This window comes from Epinephelus fuscoguttatus, linkage group LG18 (genome assembly GCF_011397635.1).
Source record: "Epinephelus fuscoguttatus linkage group LG18, E.fuscoguttatus.final_Chr_v1".
Classification (NCBI taxonomy): Eukaryota; Metazoa; Chordata; class Actinopteri; order Perciformes; family Serranidae; genus Epinephelus; species Epinephelus fuscoguttatus.
This window is the reverse complement of record NC_064769.1, coordinates 39,165,995-39,184,393: the sequence shown is the minus strand read 5'-3', so window position 1 is coordinate 39,184,393 and position 18,399 is coordinate 39,165,995. Positions and strand designations below refer to the sequence as shown.

Below are 18,399 nucleotides of genomic sequence, written 5' to 3'. Positions count from 1 at the left end.
GCTAACCTGTGTAACTACATATTATAAACTTTACTTGTCTTGTACGGAACTTGGCTTACGCTATCGTATGTAACTTAACATGTCTTAACACACCAACATACAACATACCTAACATAATTTGTCTAACAAAACCTACATCATTATTCTTGTCTTACGCTTACCCACCTAACTTTAAGCTAACGTACATGACTTAAGTTGTCTTAAGCTAAAATACGTATCTTGTCATAAGCTAACAGAGGAAACTTGTCTGAACAAAACCTACGTAACTCCACTAACTTGTCTTAACCTAACATTCTTAACTTTACTTGTGTAAACCTAACTTAACTTGTCTTAAGCTAACTTATGTAACATAACTTGTCTAAACCTAATCTAAATAACTTCAATTCCTTAAACCTGACTTTACTCGTCTTAAGCTAACATGTGTAACATAACTTGTCTGAACAAAACCTACGTAACTCCGCTAACCTGTAACTTGTCTTAACCTAACATTCTTAACTTTACTTGTGTAAAAGCTAACATACAGGGAAGTAGTCACCATATACATTGGGGTGGGGGGGGGGGGGGCAATGTATAATTTGGGCAACCCAATAATAAAAGACGAGTGCTCATTCTTTGTCAAAATTCTTCGTCAATATATGTTAAAATCACGTTTAACAGGGAATTATTCTAAATTTTTCCCGGGGTAGAAACCCCCAAACCTGCGGGTAAAATTGTTCCCACTTTAGTGCTAAAGCCCTGGAAGTTTTCAACTCCTAGCGACGCCCCTGGTCCCCCCCAATGTTGACTTGATGGCTACAGCCTTGCTAACGTACATAACTATACTTGTATAAATCTACCCCACATAACTTTACTTTCCCAAACCTAAAGTACGTAACTTTACTTTCCTACACCTTACCTACGTAACTTTTTCCCAAACCTAAAGTACGTAACATTACTGTTGCAAACCTAACCTACTTATTTTACAATAAGTACATAACATAATGCTCAATTATATCTGTTTTTTTTTTAAACCTAGCCTATGTAACTTTAATTTAACAACATTAGCCAGCAGTTAATTTACTTTCCTAAACTAACCTACATAACTTGTTCTAAACTAGCATACGTAACGTTTCCGAAACCAGACCTACGTATCTTTATGTTAACTAAGTAAGTAGTGTGATGACACCCAACCATGGTCATTTTCTTAAACCTAACTTAACTGGTAGGGGGGCTAATTCGTGGGGCGCTAATGCATAAAATATCATTCAAACTATTGTACGAGAATATGCTGGACTGCAACAATTAACACATATTCAACCAATCCCCATGAGTTCACTGCAACTTTTCCATAAAGTTGACCAAAGTAGTTTCCTGACTTTTTTGTAAACTGTTACCTTGCTCCTGCAAATTCATAAAAAAAAAAAAAAAAAAAAACACACACATCTAAAACATTTCAACATACATCTCAAATTTTTAATACGCAAACATCCTAAAAACAGTCTGCGAAATCCTGAATGGACTGAATATACTTCTGTGTCACTTGTACTTTTTACCCTTTTCACCATGAACTAAATGCAGATGTTAAACGCCACAGAACGGGCCGGCTGTTTTTACTGTAAGTGTGAAAGATGGCGACGACGCCACAGGTCAAACCTGAATACTCTGTGTCCAGAGACAAACTGTCCTTTTAAATAAAAACATCACACTGAGTCATTCTTGTACATTATTTTAATAAGACGTATATTTCAAACAATAAAAACAAAGAGAATAAAACTTCTCTGATACGATGTGTTGCTAAGCTGTGGGCAGGTCCGAAGGCTTCGTCAGCAGCTCGTCAACTTCCTCCTGAAGAGCTGCGGCTTTTTCATTCAGCAGCATCTGAAACACACAGAGACGTCATCTGACAGACGTGTTCAGAGTTATGTTAACGTGCGTGACAGCGTGACGTCATCTGGTGAACAGGTGAACACTCACTTTAGCAGAGGCCACGATCTGATTGGCTTGTTTCTTATACAGGTTTTCTAACGTGTTGGAGAGAACTGTCGGGTCAGCGTTCGCCAGGTGAGTCAGCGTTTTATAGCCAGCGTTATAAAGCTGCTTCGCTCTGGACTGGAGGTAAAAACACAAACACAGCTGGAGTCAACAAACTGAAGATTAGAAGTTTAACATACAGACTACATGGAAGTTTCAGTCAGACGATGTAAAGTCACATTCACACTGTGTTAGTCAAATTTCCCAGATCCCACTCTGATGGAGCGTCTGATGGTAAGTACAGACTCTTCTCTGTGGAGCTCCACACTGACCTCCATGACTCCAGCCACCTCCATCAGAGGGATGAGTTCAGCCGTCACACAGTAGCTCAGCCTCCGCGTCAGCTCCGTCAGCAGAGCTCTGAACGGCCAGAACTCCTCCAGCTCCTGCTCACACACAGATCAATGCAAGCTGTAACAGACCTGAGATCAGCCTCAGTGGTGTCAGACGTGCAGACACACAGTGACGGTGATGGTGATACCTCTGTGAAGTGCAGCACGCAGGAGCAGAAGGCTGAGGAGGAGCTGAGCAGACTCTGGATGAAGCCTCGGCTCAGCTGGAACTTGTCGGCCACGCTCCAAAGGTTTGTCTCCTTCAGCAGAGAAAACAGCACCAGGGCCAGATACATCCGCCTCACAGCGTCCATGTTCACACTCTGAAACAACACCTGCACGTTCACTCTCTGAAACAACATCTGCACGTTCACTCTCTGAAACAACACCTGCACGTTCACACTCTGAAACAACACCTGCACGTTCACTCTCTGAAACAACACCTGTACGTTCACACTCTGAAACAACATCTGCACGTTCACTCTCTGAAACAACATCTGCACGTTCACTCTCTGAAACAACATCTGCACGTTCACTCTCTGAAACAACACCTGCACGTTCACACTCTGAAACAACACCTGCACGTTCACTCTCTGAAACAACACCTGCACGTTCACTCTCTGAAACACCTGTACATTCACTCTCTGAAACACCTGTACATTCACTCTCTGAAACAACACCTGTACATTCACACTCTGAAACAACACCTGCACGTTCACACTCTGAAACAACACCTGCACGTTCACTCTCTGAAACACCTGTACATTCACTCTCTGAAACACCTGTACATTCACACTCTGAAACAACACCTGCACGTTCACTCTCTGAAACACCTGTACATTCACTCTCTGAAACACCTGTACATTCACACTCTGAAACAACACCTGCACATTCACTCTCTGAAACACCTGTACATTCACTCTCTGAAACAACACCTGCACGTTCACACTCTGAAACAACACCTGCACATTCACACTCTGAAACAACACCTGCACATTCACTCTCTGAAACAACACCTGCACATTCACTCTCTGAAACACCTGTACATTCACACTCTGAAACAACACCTGCACATTCACTCTCTGAAACACCTGTACATTCACTCTCTGAAACAACACCTGTACATTCACTCTCTGAAACAACACCTGTACATTCACTCTCTGAAACAACACCTGTACATTCACTCTCTGAAACAACACCTGCACGTTCACACTCTGAAACAACACCTGTACATTCACTCTCTGAAACAACACCTGTACATTCACACTCTGAAACAACACCTGTACATTCACTCTCTGAAACAACACCTGTACATTCACTCTCTGAAACAACACCTGTACATTCACTCTCTGAAACAACACCTGCACATTCACTCTCTGAAACAACACCTGCACGTTCACTCTCTGAAACAACACCTGCACGTTCACACTCTGAAACAACACCTGCACGTTCACTCTCTGAAACAACACCTGTACATTCACACTCTGAAACAACACCTGCACGTTCACTCTCTGAAACAACACCTGCACGTTCACTCTCTGAAACAACACCTGCACGTTAACACTCTGAAACAACACCTGCACGTTCACTCTCTGAAACAACACCTGCACGTTAACACTCTGAAACAACACCTGCACGTTCACTCTCTGAAACAACACCTGCACATTCACTCTCTGAAACAACACCTGCACGTTCACTCTCTGAAACAACACCTGCACGTTAACACTCTGAAACAACATCTGCAAAATAAGTAGAATTTGTTCATTGTTGAATCCAAGTGAACGTCTGTGCCAAATTTAAGGAAATTCCCTCAAGGACATCTTGATACATGGCGTTCAGACAGACAGATGTATATAATAGTAGTTTTGGGAAATGTTGAAGTGTTTTTTGGAATGTGGTGTTTTGTAAAATGTTTTTTTAAATGTGTTTTCTGAAATGAGGTGTTTTGTGACATGTAGTGTTTTCCGAAATGTATTTTCTGAAAAGTGTTTTCTGAAATGTGGTGTTTTGTAAAATGTTTTTTTTTTTTAATGTTTTCTGAAATCTTTCGTTTCCTGAAATGTAGTGTTTTCTGAAATGTTTTTTTTAAATGTGTTTTCTGAAATGTGGCATTTTGTGAAATGTAGTGTTTTGAGAAATGTTGACGTGTTTTGACCCTCAGGGCTACCGTACTGTAAATAAAACTGAACTGAACTGAATTAAGATACTGAGGCTGGAGAAGAAACACATTCTCCCAGACCTCCTCCTCATCCAGCCAGATGTAGACTTTCAGAAAACTTAAACCTTTGTATTAACCTGCAGTTTGTAGTTTCTCACCTTTTTCACCGTCTGTCCTGCGGCTTTTCTCGCAACGAAACTCTCCGGCACTCCGACGGCTGCGGACATCTTCTGCTCTGCAACAGACAGCAGCGTGAACTGCAACAGGAACACATAAACACCTGGTTTAAAACTGATCTGTGGAACAAGGTGGTGTTATGATGTCCGACAGTGACTCCGTACCTGTCTGAAGAAGAGCATCCAGTCAGGTTTACACTGTGAGATCATGTCGTACGGTGTGACCAGGTAGACCAGGTGCAGGTAACTGTTGAGCAGCAGACCCTCCAGACCTTTACAGAGGTCTTTGTACAGCACGTCACTGTAGGTCAGATCCACTGAGCCTGAGCAGCCAAACATGTTCACATCAGACTAAGTCACGCTGACATTTAAACAGCATGTGAACAACAGCGTTTTACATCTATCATACACTACTACCGCCTTTACTACTGATACTACTGTCGATACCTTTGGGTTTATGAATGTTAAACACTTATTATAAACACATACAATATTATTCACACATAGTGCTCAGTACCTGGAGCACATGTAGGATGCAGCACTTGGCAATAAACGCAGTAAACATGTACAGCTACATCGTACTATGCGTCAAAATTACTTGTGAAGTTTTCTAGTTTAAATTATTATTCTTTTTTCTAGTTATAATAATTTCTTTTTCCATTTTTAATTAGTTTTTAAAATAAATTTTTATTATTACTTTTACCGTGTCTATGTTTTTTCATTTTTATCTTTACTCCTATTTACATTATTTCTTATTTATATCATTTTTGTTTTCCTTTTTTAATAAGGTGTTTTTATTTAATTTTTATTGTCACATTGGAATCTTTCTATTTTAGTGCATTTTCACCTTTATTTATTTTTCTTATTTATACATTATTATTATTATTATTATTATTATTATTACTATTGTTGCTATTATAATTTTTATTACTATTATTATTACATTTCTCTTTTTTTACTTATTTTTTTAAACACTATGACCATCTCTCTATTTAGTTTCATTTTAATCTTTATTTTAATTTCTATTTCATATTTACTATTATTATTATTTTCTTCTTTAATTAACTTTTTAAAATCAATTTTATTACCATTATTTCCCTATTTTTTCTCTTTATTAATTATTTACTATTATAATTATATTTAATTTGATACTACTGTCATTTTTATTACTATAATTATTATTACATTTTTCATATTTAAATTATTTTTTTAAACTTATTTTTTATTGTTGGTTTGACCATCTCTTTCTTTCGTTTCATTTTTATCTTTATTCTTATTTCTATTTCTTATTTACTATTATTGTTTTCTTCTTTAAGTTTTTGAATCAATTTTAATTCTCATTATTTTACTTCATTTTTTATATTTCTTAATTCTTAAGAAATTCTCTTAAACCCTTAAGAATTATTATTATTTTACTATCACTATCTCTCCATGTATAGAGGTATTTAAAAAAAAAATACACACACACTGTATATATAAGACAGGTCTGACCAATGCAGTCTGTTAAATAATCAAAAGCAGAGTTAATAAAGAATTAAACTTTAAACTTCTTTTTAATGTAAATGTAAATGTAAATGTTCTTTATTTATACAGCCCTTTACAACAACCCTTTCGGTGAACCAAAGTGCTTTACAATAGGTGCAAAAGAAGCAATAAATAAAACAATTAAAAATAAATAGAGGCAATAACAACAATAAAAACAATAAAAGCAATGAAAATAATAAAAGCAATAGGAGCAATAAAATACAATAAAATAAAGTAAAACAGAGTAAAAGTAAAAGAGTCACCACACTACTGGGTATTAAAAGCCATCCTAAATAAATATGTCTTCAGTCTAGATTTGAAAAGGCCCAGGTCAGAAATGAGACGCATTTCAACAGGGAGCTTATTCCAAAGCCTGGGAGCAGCGATGGAAAAGGCTTGATCACCCCAGTGTTTGTATTTTGACCTGGGCACTTCCAGCAAAAGTTGGTTTGATGATCTTAGCGCTCTACCAGGTTCCCGAACAGTTAAAAGCTCAGTTAAGTACACTGGGGCGAGACCATGAAGAGCTTTAAAAACAAACATTAAAATTTTAAAATCAATCCTGTACTGGACGGGAAGCCAGTGAAGGGATTTAAGAACAGGAGTGATGTGCTCTCGTCTGTTAGTGCTGGTTAAAAGACGGGCGCAGCATTTTGCACCAGCTGGAGGCGACCAAGAGAAGCCTGGGAGACACCAACATAGAGAGCATTACAGTAATCCAGTCTAGAGCTTATAAGAGCATGGATGGCCATTTCAAGGTTGCAGTGACTTAAAAACATTTTAACTTTGGCCAGGAGACGAAGCTGGAAAAAACTAGTTCGGACAACACTGTTTATTTGTTTGTCGAATTTAAGGTCTGAGTCAAGAAACACTCCCAGATTTCTGACATTTTGACTGAGTGTTGGAAACAAGGTTCCAAAGCCAGTCCCTGTGTCCCCAAACATGATGCACTCTGTTTTACCATCATTAAGGTGAAGAAAATTCTGGGCCAACCACTGCTTAATTTCAGCCACACAGGAAAGCAAAGAACTCTGCACACTTTGACTGTTTGGCTTCACTGGCAGATAAATTTGCAGATCATCTGCATAACAGTGAAAGGAGAGGTTGTTCCTGGCTATAATTGACCCAAGAGGCAACATATACAAAGAAAAAAGAATAGGGCCAAGAATAGACCCCTGTGGGACCCCACAGGAGAGAGGAGCACTTGAAGAGGACAAGTCACCAACCATAACAGAGAAGGTTCTGCCGGATAAGTATGATTCAAACCACTTCAGTGCTGTACCGCGAATGCCAACATAATCACACAGGCGTGACAGGAGGACTGAGTGGTCCACCGTGTCAAAGGCAGCTGAGAGGTCAAGTAACACTAACACAACCGGAGATTTGGTATCCACTGCCCGTGCAATATCGTTATGTACTTTTAACAGCGCAGACTCAGTGCCGCGATGAGACCTAAACCCAGACTGGAACTTCTCAAGAACTGAGTTGTTTTCCAGAAATGACTGTAATTGATTAAAAACAACTTTTTCTAAAACCTTGGAAAGAAAGGGCAAATGGGAAACAGGTCTAAAATTTGACATCACTGAGGGGTCAAGATTAGGCTTTTTAAGAAGGGGCCTGACCACAGCATGTTTAAAGGAGGCTGGGACAGTTCCTAGTCCAAGACAACTGTTAATAAGAAAAAGTAGACTAGGCCCCACAGTGTTAAAATCCATTTTCAGCACCTTGGGAGGGACAATATCCACTGGGCAATTTGTAGGCTTTAAGGATTTAACAATGTTACTTAGAAAGGAGAGAGAAACCATGTCAAACTGGTTGAACACAGCAGAGTGAGTAGGAGCAACAAGCAAGTCCTTATTAAGATTCAAGTTACAACATTTACTGATGTCTTGTCTGACAGACTCCACTTTGTCAACAAAATAGCAAAGAAACTTCTCACAAGTGGCAATTGAGACATCAGTCAGAGCAGAGGTGCATGGGTTCACAGCAGCATTGATTGTGTTACATAAAACTCTGGGACAATGATTGCTGCTAGAAATAATGTTAGAGAGGTACTGAGATTTTGTGCGACAGGTTGGTCGACAGTGAGCTACCTTTTTTTTTTTTTTTAAAGATATTTTTTGGGGCATTTTTAGCCTTCAATGTATAGGACAGACAAGTGTGAAAGGGGAGAGAGAGAGAGAGAGAGAGAGAGAGAGAGAGAGAGAGAGAGGGAGCGACATGCAGCAAAGAGCCACAGGCCGGGGTCGAGCCCGGACCGCTGCGGCAACAGCCCTGCACATGGGGCGCCCGCTCCACCACCAAGCCACCGACGCCCCAACAGTGAGTTACCTTTATACGTAGCCCTGCCCAGCTTGGTGACGAGCAGACTTTGACCCTGAGAGTCTTCGGTCACACTGATGAGTTGTTTGTCCTTCAGGAGGTCGACACACTGCTGCACCACCTCCGTCAGACTCTTCTCCACGCACAGCTGCCTCTGCTGGACGTACAGCAGCGTCCCACTCAGGAAGTCCCTCACCTGATCCAACGACCTGGTGATCTGGAGTGAAACACGTTCAGCTTCAACCCAGTCGGGGGAACGTCAGCTGTGTGTAAACTGAGGGGTTTACCTTTAATCCAATGAGTGACAGGATGAGACTCAGGAGGCCTTTTCCATCGTCGTGCATCAGGTTACTGTAACAGATTTCCATGGGAGCGCACACCAGGGTTTTAGCCTGAGAGCAAACACAACAAACGTGAACACAGGAAGTACACTGCTAAAGAATGAAGGGAACACGTAAATCACACACCAGATCATAGTGAACGTTGAAAATCTTGACTGATGCTCACTGTATACTTTGTTAAGAACAAAATGATGTAACAACAGTCAGTGGAAACCAAAATCATCAACCCAGTATCCCAGTATTTGACGACTCTATGAGCATCAGTGCAGCAGGCGCAGTTACCATGTCCCTGTCCTTGTCCTGCAGGATGAGGATACTCTCTCCCACGGTGTCGATGCCCGCTCGACCGGCCCGGCCCACCATCTGCTTGTACTGGCTCCTCTTCAGGAAGTCTGTGGCCACGTACGGCGAGCGCAGGATCACTCTGAGGCGAAGACATCAGTGTCAAAGGCCAAAATAGATCCAGTGTGTGCTCTCATGAGACAAACAACATGACACACTGACTCGGAGAAGTTTTAACAGTTTTGAAGTTTTGTCACTAAATCAAGTTTATCCAACATAATTCTGTAATTACAATAAACACACACACTGCAGTTTATTTTGTCTCAGTCCCACACACACCGTCCTGCTGACACAAATACTAGAACACTAAGTGTGGATTAATCCGCTGCTGAAAATAGTCCAAACAAAGCTGAAAGAATTGAAGCTGTTTGAAGAAACTACTGATGAAACTTTAGATTTACATCTTCAGTGGGAACCAATGAGCTCAGAGACACAGACAGGAAGTCAGACAGTGTTGAGCAACGGACTGATGTGTGGTTGGTGCGATGTGTTGACAGTAAATAACATAAAATATCACCAGACGGCAGGTCATCCCCATGCTGCTAACTGCTAACAGCTAACTGTTGACGAGAAGCTTCAGGTTCACAACAAAAACGTCATCACTTCCTGCCTGAGACGAGCCGCTTGCTTCAAAATAAAAGCACCGGTGGCTCCACGATTCGATTATAACAATACTTTATTGTACTTTATTGAAATAGTGCTTTATATAACTTTATATTTATACTTTACAGTATGTACCAGTATTTTAAAAGTACTTTATTTACCTTTATTAGAACAACACTTTTTACTTTATTCTAAAGAACTTTTTTTTTTTTTAGCTTTTTTTACATCAGTACTTTAATAAAATGTATTGCAAAAAACTTAACTTTATTTTTAAAGTCCTTTATTCAACTTTTTACAAAATTTTTATTAAACTTTATGATAAAAAACATTTTACTTGATTATAACTTTATCAAACCATATTTTATTTACCTTTACTATAACAGCATGTTATTGAACGTTATTATAAGAGTACTTCAGTCAGTAGTATAGAGTTGTAGTAGTAGCAGTAATTTACAGTAATTTATTATCTATAGGTCACAACCCTACTGTAAATAAATGTATGATAAAGTATGAATTATTTTAACCAAACAACAAAAACTAACTTCATTAAAGTTCACTTTGAGAATCACTGATATAATTAATAAACTTCTTTATGATGCAGTAATTATTAACCCATAATAATGTTAATAATCATCTTATATTACCTGTTAATTTATTACAGGAACCTTCATATAAAACACCGGCTGATATTATGTGAATATAAAACATGACTAACCAGCAGAGTCCTGTGTGTGAACAGCTGCCTCTGTAACCATCAGTGTATCAGTGACGACTCACCTGCGGGCAGGTAGGTTGACCCCTGCAGCCAGGGTGGAGGTGCAGGCGAGGAGACACAGGACGCCGTTGGAGTAGGCCTCCTCCACCAGTTTCCTCTCCTCGGAGGTCAGTCCGCTGTGATGATAGGCCAAACCGTACGGCACCGTCCTCCTGAGCACCGGACACAGCGAGCCGTTCCCGCTGTCCCTCAGCTCTCTGAGCAGGACGGCTTTCTCCGCCTCCCTGTGCAGCAGGAACGCCCTGAGACACGATAACGACACGGAGAGGGTCAGGAGAGTCGACCTCAGAGCGGCGGCAGACCAACTGTGTTCACTCACTCTTTCAGATATTTGCAGATCATGGCGACGACGTTCTCACAGTTCTTCTTGGTGGGGCAGAAAACCAGACATGAATGTGTTGGGATGACTTCAGTCACCAGAGCGATGATGTGATCCGGGTCCATCTTCTGCATCGAGCTCGAGTACTGAGGGAAGGTCACACGTGTCATCAACAACATGAGTACGAATATTTGTAACGAGCACCCAGAGGGACTTCATCAGTGCGATCTATCTATCCACAACAAGCTGTTATATTTATTTACCTTATAATTGAGAGCACGTGAGAGTCTAAAACACTCCTCCTCCTTTGGATCCACCTCGTAGATCGTGTCCTGCAGTTTAACGTACTCCTTCAGCTGGACCTGAACACAACACAGAACACGCCATTACATCGTGTAGTGATGAAGTAGTGCAAACTATGAGGGAGCCATCGACACGCTGTGACCCACAATGACAGAGGTGAGGGTTGTCAGTGTGGATGGAGTGTGTGACTCGTGTCTTTGTGTGGTCGTTTTGCACCTCTTTTGGCGGCTTTGTGTCTTCCTGATGTTGTTCTGCTTCTTGTGGTCATTTTGTGTCTTTGTAGCTGTGTTGCACTTCTTTGAGGTTTGCTTTATTTATTTGCCATTTTGTGTCTCTCTGCAGTTGTTTCGTGTCTCTTTGAAGTCATGCAGTCTCTTGCTGTTGTCTTGCAGTCAGTTTGTGCCTATTTTTAGTCGCTTCGCATCTATTTGAGGTGGTTTTCTGTCTCTTTACTGTCATTTCATATGTTTGTAGCAGTTTTGCATCTATTTATTGTTGTTGTGTGACTCTTTTGAATTGTTTTGCACCTCTATGTGGTCGTTTTGTATCTTTTTGAGGTTTTGCTTGTTTTAATTGTCATTTTGTGTCTCTTTGCTGATGTTTTGTGTCTCTCATGGTGGCTTTGCATCTTGTTGATTTTGATTTGCTGCTTCTTGTCGTTGTTTTGTGTCTCCTTGAGGTTGTTTTGCTTCTTTGTATGGTCATTTGTCCCTTTGCAGTTGTTTTGTGTGTCTTGTTGTCAGCTTGTGCCTATTTTTGGTCCCTCTGCATCTTTTTGAGGTTATATTTTGTCTCTTTGCTGTCATTTCATATCTTTTCTTAGCTGTTTTGCATCCATTTGTGGTTGTTCAGCGCCTCACTGTGGTCGTTTTGCACCTCTCGAGTCGTTTTGTATCTATTTCTTCAAAGTTTTCCTTTGTTTTTGTGTCCACTTTGTGTCTTTTTTAGTAATTTTGCTTCCCTTTATAGTTATTTTAACGTCTCTCTGGGGACCAAGGAGCCCCCTGCCCAGTGGGCCTGTTCAGTAATCCATCCATTGTTGTGAGACATTTTTGTGTTCACGTCTGCAGTTATACACAGACTGGTGCAACTGCAAAATAAACAAGTGTGTCACTCCCATGTCTCATCAATCCGGGGAAAACAAGATACTGACATTTGTTTTTGACATTTATTGGGTTCATTACTTTATTTTTGTTCACTGATTCGTTTCATTTTATCGTCTGATGTTTGGTTTGTTGTGAATCTGAATAAATGTATCCACTGTTGAAAATAAAGAGACTAAAAACAACTTGAAAAATCCCCATGATGCATTTTAATGCCTTTGTGTTGGTGTGTTGTCAGGACGGTACAAATCACTTACAGGCCTGAAGTCGTTGGTGTAATTTTCAGCCCTCAGAAACGTCTGCAGGTCTCTGATGTTTCCCAGCGTGGCGCTCATTCCAATAATCTGAGTCGTTTCTGGAAAAGAACGATGACGATCATTCGTTTAAAAGGTTTTAATGAGTTAACAACTTAGATCAAAGTGAGAGGACATCACTTACTGTTCATGTGAAGAACTTTGGCCAGCGTCATTTCAATAACAGCTCCTCTGCTGCCATCACCCAACATGTGAAGCTGCAAGACACACATTGACATTAAACGTCCCATCTCCACCTTTACTGTCACATCTTTTATTCAAACTGAGGTGTACCTCATCAACCACCACCAGTCCGAGGTCGTCGATCCGGTCCGTCTCTATCAGAGAGTTGACGAGGCTGTGGGCTTTCTCTATCGTAGCGATGTACAGTGATTTCTTGTTTCGTCTCTTCACCGGAGGAAACCTGCCCTTACTGCCAGCGTACTCCTCCACCATGAAGTCCAGCTCCAGGCCAAAACTCGCCAACCCTCGCACCTGCAAAGGAACCCAACAGAAGTTTCTAGTGGTTCAAAATGAGCTGCTTTAAAGGTTAGAAAAGGTGTCCCACAAGGCTCTATTCTGGGTCCTCTGCTGTTCACTATAAACATAAATAATATCATCTCTGCCAGTGATCTCTTTCAGTCCCTTCTTAAAACATTCTTTTATCGGAGAGCCTTTCCTGATTTGACTTGAGTTTTCAGTTAATTTGAAGTATCTTTTATTTCCTCAGTTTTTAAACACCAAAGTGTTTTTATCAGTTCTTTTAAAAGTTGTTTTCATGTCTTGTCTGTTTTGATTATTGACACGTGAAGCACTTTGTAACTTTGAAAAGCGTTTGACTCTCAATACTGGACTAGTTTTAAAAAAGTGCTGTCTCCGTTAGTCACCAAGACACAATAACATGAGAAAATATGGTCCAGGATGAAAACTGAAGAAGTTCCCCTTTAAGTTTACAACATGTAAAAAGAAGATTTGTGTCATTTAAGGACTCAAAAATGTAAAAAAGAAAAGTTATAGTGACGTGTTTTGTACATTCTTCTCAGCATGGACTCATATATTTAATTACGAAAAGAATGTATCTGCTCTGTGAGATGTCGAGTGAAGGTATTTACTCCTGTACCCAGGTCTCTCTTTACCCTGATGAGTCGAGGTTACAGTGTGTCTCCGTACCTTCTCCTGCACCAGCGATATGTACGGTAAGACGAACAGACAGTCCTTCTTCCTGCACAGCAGCTCTCTGAGGATGAGGATCTCTGCTACAAGAGTTTTCCCTCCGCTGGTGGGCAGAGAGTAGATCAGGTTCTTCCTCCGCTGAACACAATCCAGGTTCAGACACGTCACCTGCCAGTCTGAAACAGGAAGTACAAACTCTGATATTCTCTCTGAACAGTTTGGTGTTTCGTTTGAATAAGTAAACACTGACCAACGGGACCAGACTGGCCGACCCAGTCATGTCTGCTTTAACAGTGCAACATTTTTCGGTTGATCTACTGATCGATTGAAAGGAAACAAACAAACATACGTTACCATATAAACTCTTGATTCCTCTGAGTTTGTACATCAGGTCTTTGACTTTGGTGGGGAGTCCAAAGAAAGGTCCGAGGTCAGTGGTCTCAGCAGAGACAGTCTCCATGGCCTGCATGGCGACGCTGATCTCCTCAGAGACCACGGCTTCCTTCAGCACCACAGAGCGTGAGACAGCAGAGGGCGCTGCTGCGTTACAGAGCATCGTCCTCTTCAGCTGGTCCATCATGCTCCTCCTCGTCTTGGTTTGACTCCTGGTTTTATCCTCCATCTTTGTGTCTCTGAGAGGTGTGGAGGTCTGATCTCCGTCCTGCAGTCTGCTCCTCTTGGCTTTCTCATGGACTTGTTCTTGAAACTGACGCTGGCTGGGCGGTAAGTCCTCGAAGGGTTCGTCTCCCAGGCCGTCCAAGATGGAGTCCGTCAAGAGTTCTGCGCAGGACTGTCTCTCGACGCTGTCTCTCGACGGCCGCAGAGTGGTGAAGTCCGACCGACCCTCAGCTGAGCGCTGGACGTCACGTTGCCTCTCCTTCTGCTCTGCGTCATCCAGCTTCGCCAGCAGAGAGCTGTCCTCCAGGATGCTGTCATAGTCCCCAAACAAGTCCTCACTGTCACTGCAGTACTGACAACACAACATGACACAACACAACAGCATTAATCTACAGTTACTGTACTTTACGGCCCCCCTGAAAGCTGGAGACTTGAATAACCAGTCAGAGACCCCCCAGTCAATTGAGACTGCATCAAGTCTGACAGTCGTTTTCTTATTTTACCAGTCAGAGTGCAGAATGAATCATCTTCACCACATGAGACTTGACTTCCTGTTGTCCTTAGGTGGCGCTATGAGTTATGTTGTGTTCACAGCGGGCGTGAATAAAGCAATTTGTGCAAGTGAATTGCATGTGAAGTCAATGTAAAGACACCATTAGACACAAATGCGACGGACGTGACGTGAATGATGCAAAATACACGAATTAAACAGCGCGAATGAAGTGAGTAGCACAATTTCGCGTCAGTTGAAAATTTTAACCTCAGCGACAATTTCGCGCCGCGATATCCAATCAGCACCAAGACCCTCTGGGAGCGTATGACACTGAAAACGTACCAGTGGAAGCTCATTCTTCGATTCAGCGATCTCTAACGCATGTGACGTAAGTTATTCAAGCGTATGAAGCGAGGCAACACAAAATATTCTAGCGTTCAAACTTGTGCGAGTAATGCAATGTTCAAATGCACATCACAAAAATTGAGAGCTCTGGAACAAGAACTTGTTGTTAATAAGGAGCCCTTTATTATTTTATCAAATCAAGGAAATAGATAAAATACTGAGTGCGGAAGTAAAGAAAAACATAATGAAGCAAGGGTGTAATGAGGCAGGTCCTACGGCGGCAAAATTGCTCTCAAACACTACTTAAAAACTACAACGGCAAAACATGGAAATTCGACTGAGCAAATTTGAAATTGATCCGTCAAAATCTCTGGAAGGAGTTTGTTAACGTACAACACCTCGAAATGGCTAGAAATGCCCTAAAAATTATGTTAATTCAAAATGGCTGACTTCCTGTTGGGTGTAGGGTGCAGCTCCAAGAGACGTTTTGTTTTTAAGTGTTGGGATGTTAAATGTGTCTCCCAGTTTTCAGACCTCTAGGTAAAAAATACTGCAGGGGCTGCTTTGTTGAAATGTTCTAGGGGGGCGATATCGAGTCATTTTGTCACATCAAAGCACAAAACCCCCAAAATATCAAACTTTCCCAGTTCTGATGCACTTTGCAAAGTTTCATGACTTCTCTAACCCCTCAGAAAGATACACTTCAATAAGGTCCTCGCACCATCATAAATAAATCAATAAATCAAGACGGCCTTGTAAAGCTTTTGTGACCTCTGGAGAGAACCAGTGGTTTAATCCACCATTTATTTCCTTTATTAAGCGTTTGGTCTATAAACTGTCAGAGGCTCAAGTTGACATATTAAAATGTCTTTTTTCTCTTATAAAATGTCTAAAACTTGAAAATATTCAGTTTATTATCACAGAAGACAAAGAAATCTGAAAAATAATCATATCTATGAGGCAAATCTGCTTCAACAAATGACATTTTACAGATTATCCAGGTGGCTGCAGATTATTTTTGACCATAAACACTAACAGTTTAAACTGTAGGTCTGTGTGTGTGTGTGTGTGTGTGTGTGTGTGTGTGTGTGTGTGCAGAATAACAAACCTCAGCAGCCTGTGTGTCAGCCATGATGCTGCTGAGCCTCCAGGGTTGGGGACATTGCTGTAGGCAGGTACCTCCTCCTCCTCTCTTCCTGGCAGGTGACAGGTGAGTCCTCAGGCTGACTCTCGACCTCTTCCTCGGACAAACTCTTTTTATTTTGAGTTCCTGCCACCCAGCAGCGTTCATACCTGCCCAGGTGTGTCAGCCTGGTGCTGCATGTTGAACAGTCTCAACCTCAGTGAAACTGGAACACAAAGCGAGCTCACAGACAGGAGACTCTGCTGCAGTTCAGACTCAACTTTGTTCAGGTGTAAAAGCCAGAGTTAACCAACGGTTCCTGCTCAAGTAACGTTAGCATCAGCTCACCTAGCTTACTGCTGCAGTTTGACTCCCTAATTTGTTCCTTCAGCGAACTCATTAATCTCCACAAACATTACAGATTAACCTCAAACGCCTTTAAAAGCCTGCCGCCATGATAATTCACAAGTATCTCTGTTCACTGTGTCACTTGCAGCTTCATTCAGCTTTGAGGCTCCAACAGCTCGGCGAGCATCACATTTGAAATTTGACAACAGCGACGTCACACCAAGAGAGAAATCCCGCTTTCATTTCCGTTTCCGTTTAGCGGTTCATTAGCTAGCGGAGCTAACCGACATTTTCCTACTTTTACTTGTTAAACTGTTGTAAGCTACAGTTAGATCCTAAAATAAAGCCGATAACTACAACATAACACACTTTTTCAATCGGCGCCATTTTCTGCCGATTCATACTTCATCTTTGTTAAACCGTAGTTCAATACATATTAGCTAGCTAACGGAGCTAATCCAGATTTTCTTACTTTAACTAATTTAGCTATATTGATAAGTTATTAAAATGAAACCGATAAAGACTGCATGAGACATTTGTTGAATCGGCACTATTTTCTGCAAATGTCAAACTTTATCTTATCTGTACCGCGTTGGAAAGTGTTAAACACGTCTTCGCTTTAGTGGGTAACAAGCTAGCAGAGCTAACCAAGATAGCTTCCTCAATTTTTTACTAGTTTAGCTATTATAAGCTATTATGAGTTACCCAAAACAAAGCCGATTACTACCACATAATACACTTGTTTAGTCGACGCCACGCTCTGTCAATTTATGCTTATTTTATTTTAAACCGCAGTAGAAAAAGGGTTTGAATATATACTGTAGGTTTAAAACAGTGGAAATCCATATGGACTTTGGTGGATGGTCACATTCGACGAGCGGAGCTAAACGAGATTTACTTACTTTTATTAGTTTACTCTTTGTAAGCTTCTGATGAGTTAACTAAAATGAAGCCGATAAATAACACATTACATATTTATTTAATCGGTGTATTTTTGTCTGCCAATAAATCCTTATTTTCATTAGCTCGGGGTGTAAAAGTCTTTGACATGATACAGTGGGTCAAAAACACTAAAAATCCATATGGACTTTGGTGAATGGTCACATGACGGCTAGCTGAGCCAACAGAGATTTTCTTACTTTTACGAGCTTAATAATTGTAAACTGCAAAAAAAGTTTTCCAAATTAAAGCCGATAACTATCAAATAATACATTTGTTGAATCGGCATATTTTTTTTCGTCCATTTCATACTTTTTCTTCATTAAGCCGTGGCGTAAAAGTTATTAACATGTTCCGTTGGGTTAAAATCACCTAAAGTCAAAACGGACTCTTGTGAGCGGTCACATACGTTACTTGATGAGACCACTGCGACACTGAAAACATAATAACTGTCCGTTTTTTTTAAAATTTATTTATTGTTAATTTAAGATGTAAGATGTGGTAACGCGACGCCTTCACGTATTCCGGTGTGTATACCGTTAGTATCTTGTCTTGTTATATCTTTGAAGAGGGTAACATTTTTTTTTTCCGGAAAGAAAACATTAAATTGCATTTACATGAAAAGTAAAATAAAACAAAAATATCAAAATCACATAGTGTTAGATTTATAAATTAAGCTATGTTTTAAATGTGATTTCCAATTAATAAGCGATAACTTTATGAGCGGTAGGAACCATAGACATATATACGTATATATAT

The 18,399-nt window shown here is 40.6% G+C and overlaps 1 protein-coding gene and 1 long non-coding RNA gene across 2 annotated transcripts; both read right to left on the bottom strand.

Moving 5' to 3' along the window:
- Positions 1-1,458: 1,458 nt before the first annotated feature.
- On the bottom strand, positions 1,459-18,276 carry helq (helicase, POLQ like). The gene is made up of 18 exons (XM_049604733.1): positions 16,339-18,276; positions 14,129-14,744; positions 13,772-13,950; positions 12,896-13,096; positions 12,747-12,819; positions 12,566-12,663; positions 11,166-11,264; positions 10,903-11,048; positions 10,586-10,825; positions 9,146-9,287; positions 8,810-8,914; positions 8,532-8,739; positions 4,842-4,999; positions 4,659-4,757; positions 2,492-2,665; positions 2,283-2,396; positions 1,954-2,088; positions 1,459-1,857 (listed from the first exon to the last, which is right to left on the bottom strand). The coding sequence occupies exons 1-18, from the start codon at positions 16,519-16,521 to the stop codon at positions 1,774-1,776; spliced, it is 3,054 nt and encodes a 1,017-aa protein (XP_049460690.1). The 5' UTR covers positions 16,522-18,276; the 3' UTR covers positions 1,459-1,773.
- Positions 2,792-3,899, bottom strand: LOC125906249 (uncharacterized). Its single transcript, XR_007451761.1, has 5 exons — positions 3,758-3,899; positions 3,488-3,676; positions 3,359-3,409; positions 3,278-3,304; positions 2,792-2,947 (listed from the first exon to the last, which is right to left on the bottom strand). It is a non-coding gene; the product is annotated as an uncharacterized LOC125906249 (long non-coding RNA).
- Positions 18,277-18,399: the final 123 nt, after the last annotated feature.

Coding starts and splice junctions, on each gene's coding strand:
- helq (XM_049604733.1), bottom strand. CDS start 16,521: ATGAACGCTGCTGGGTGGCAGGAACTCAAAATAAAAAGAGTTTGTCCG. Junction 13,951..14,128: donor AGGAATCAAGAGTTTATATG/GTAACGTATGTT, acceptor TTCCTGTTTCAG/ACTGGCAGGTGACGTGTCTG. Junction 5,000..8,531: donor GGGCAGGGCTACGTATAAAG/GTAACTCACTGT, acceptor TTGGCTGCTCAG/GCTCAGTGGATCTGACCTAC.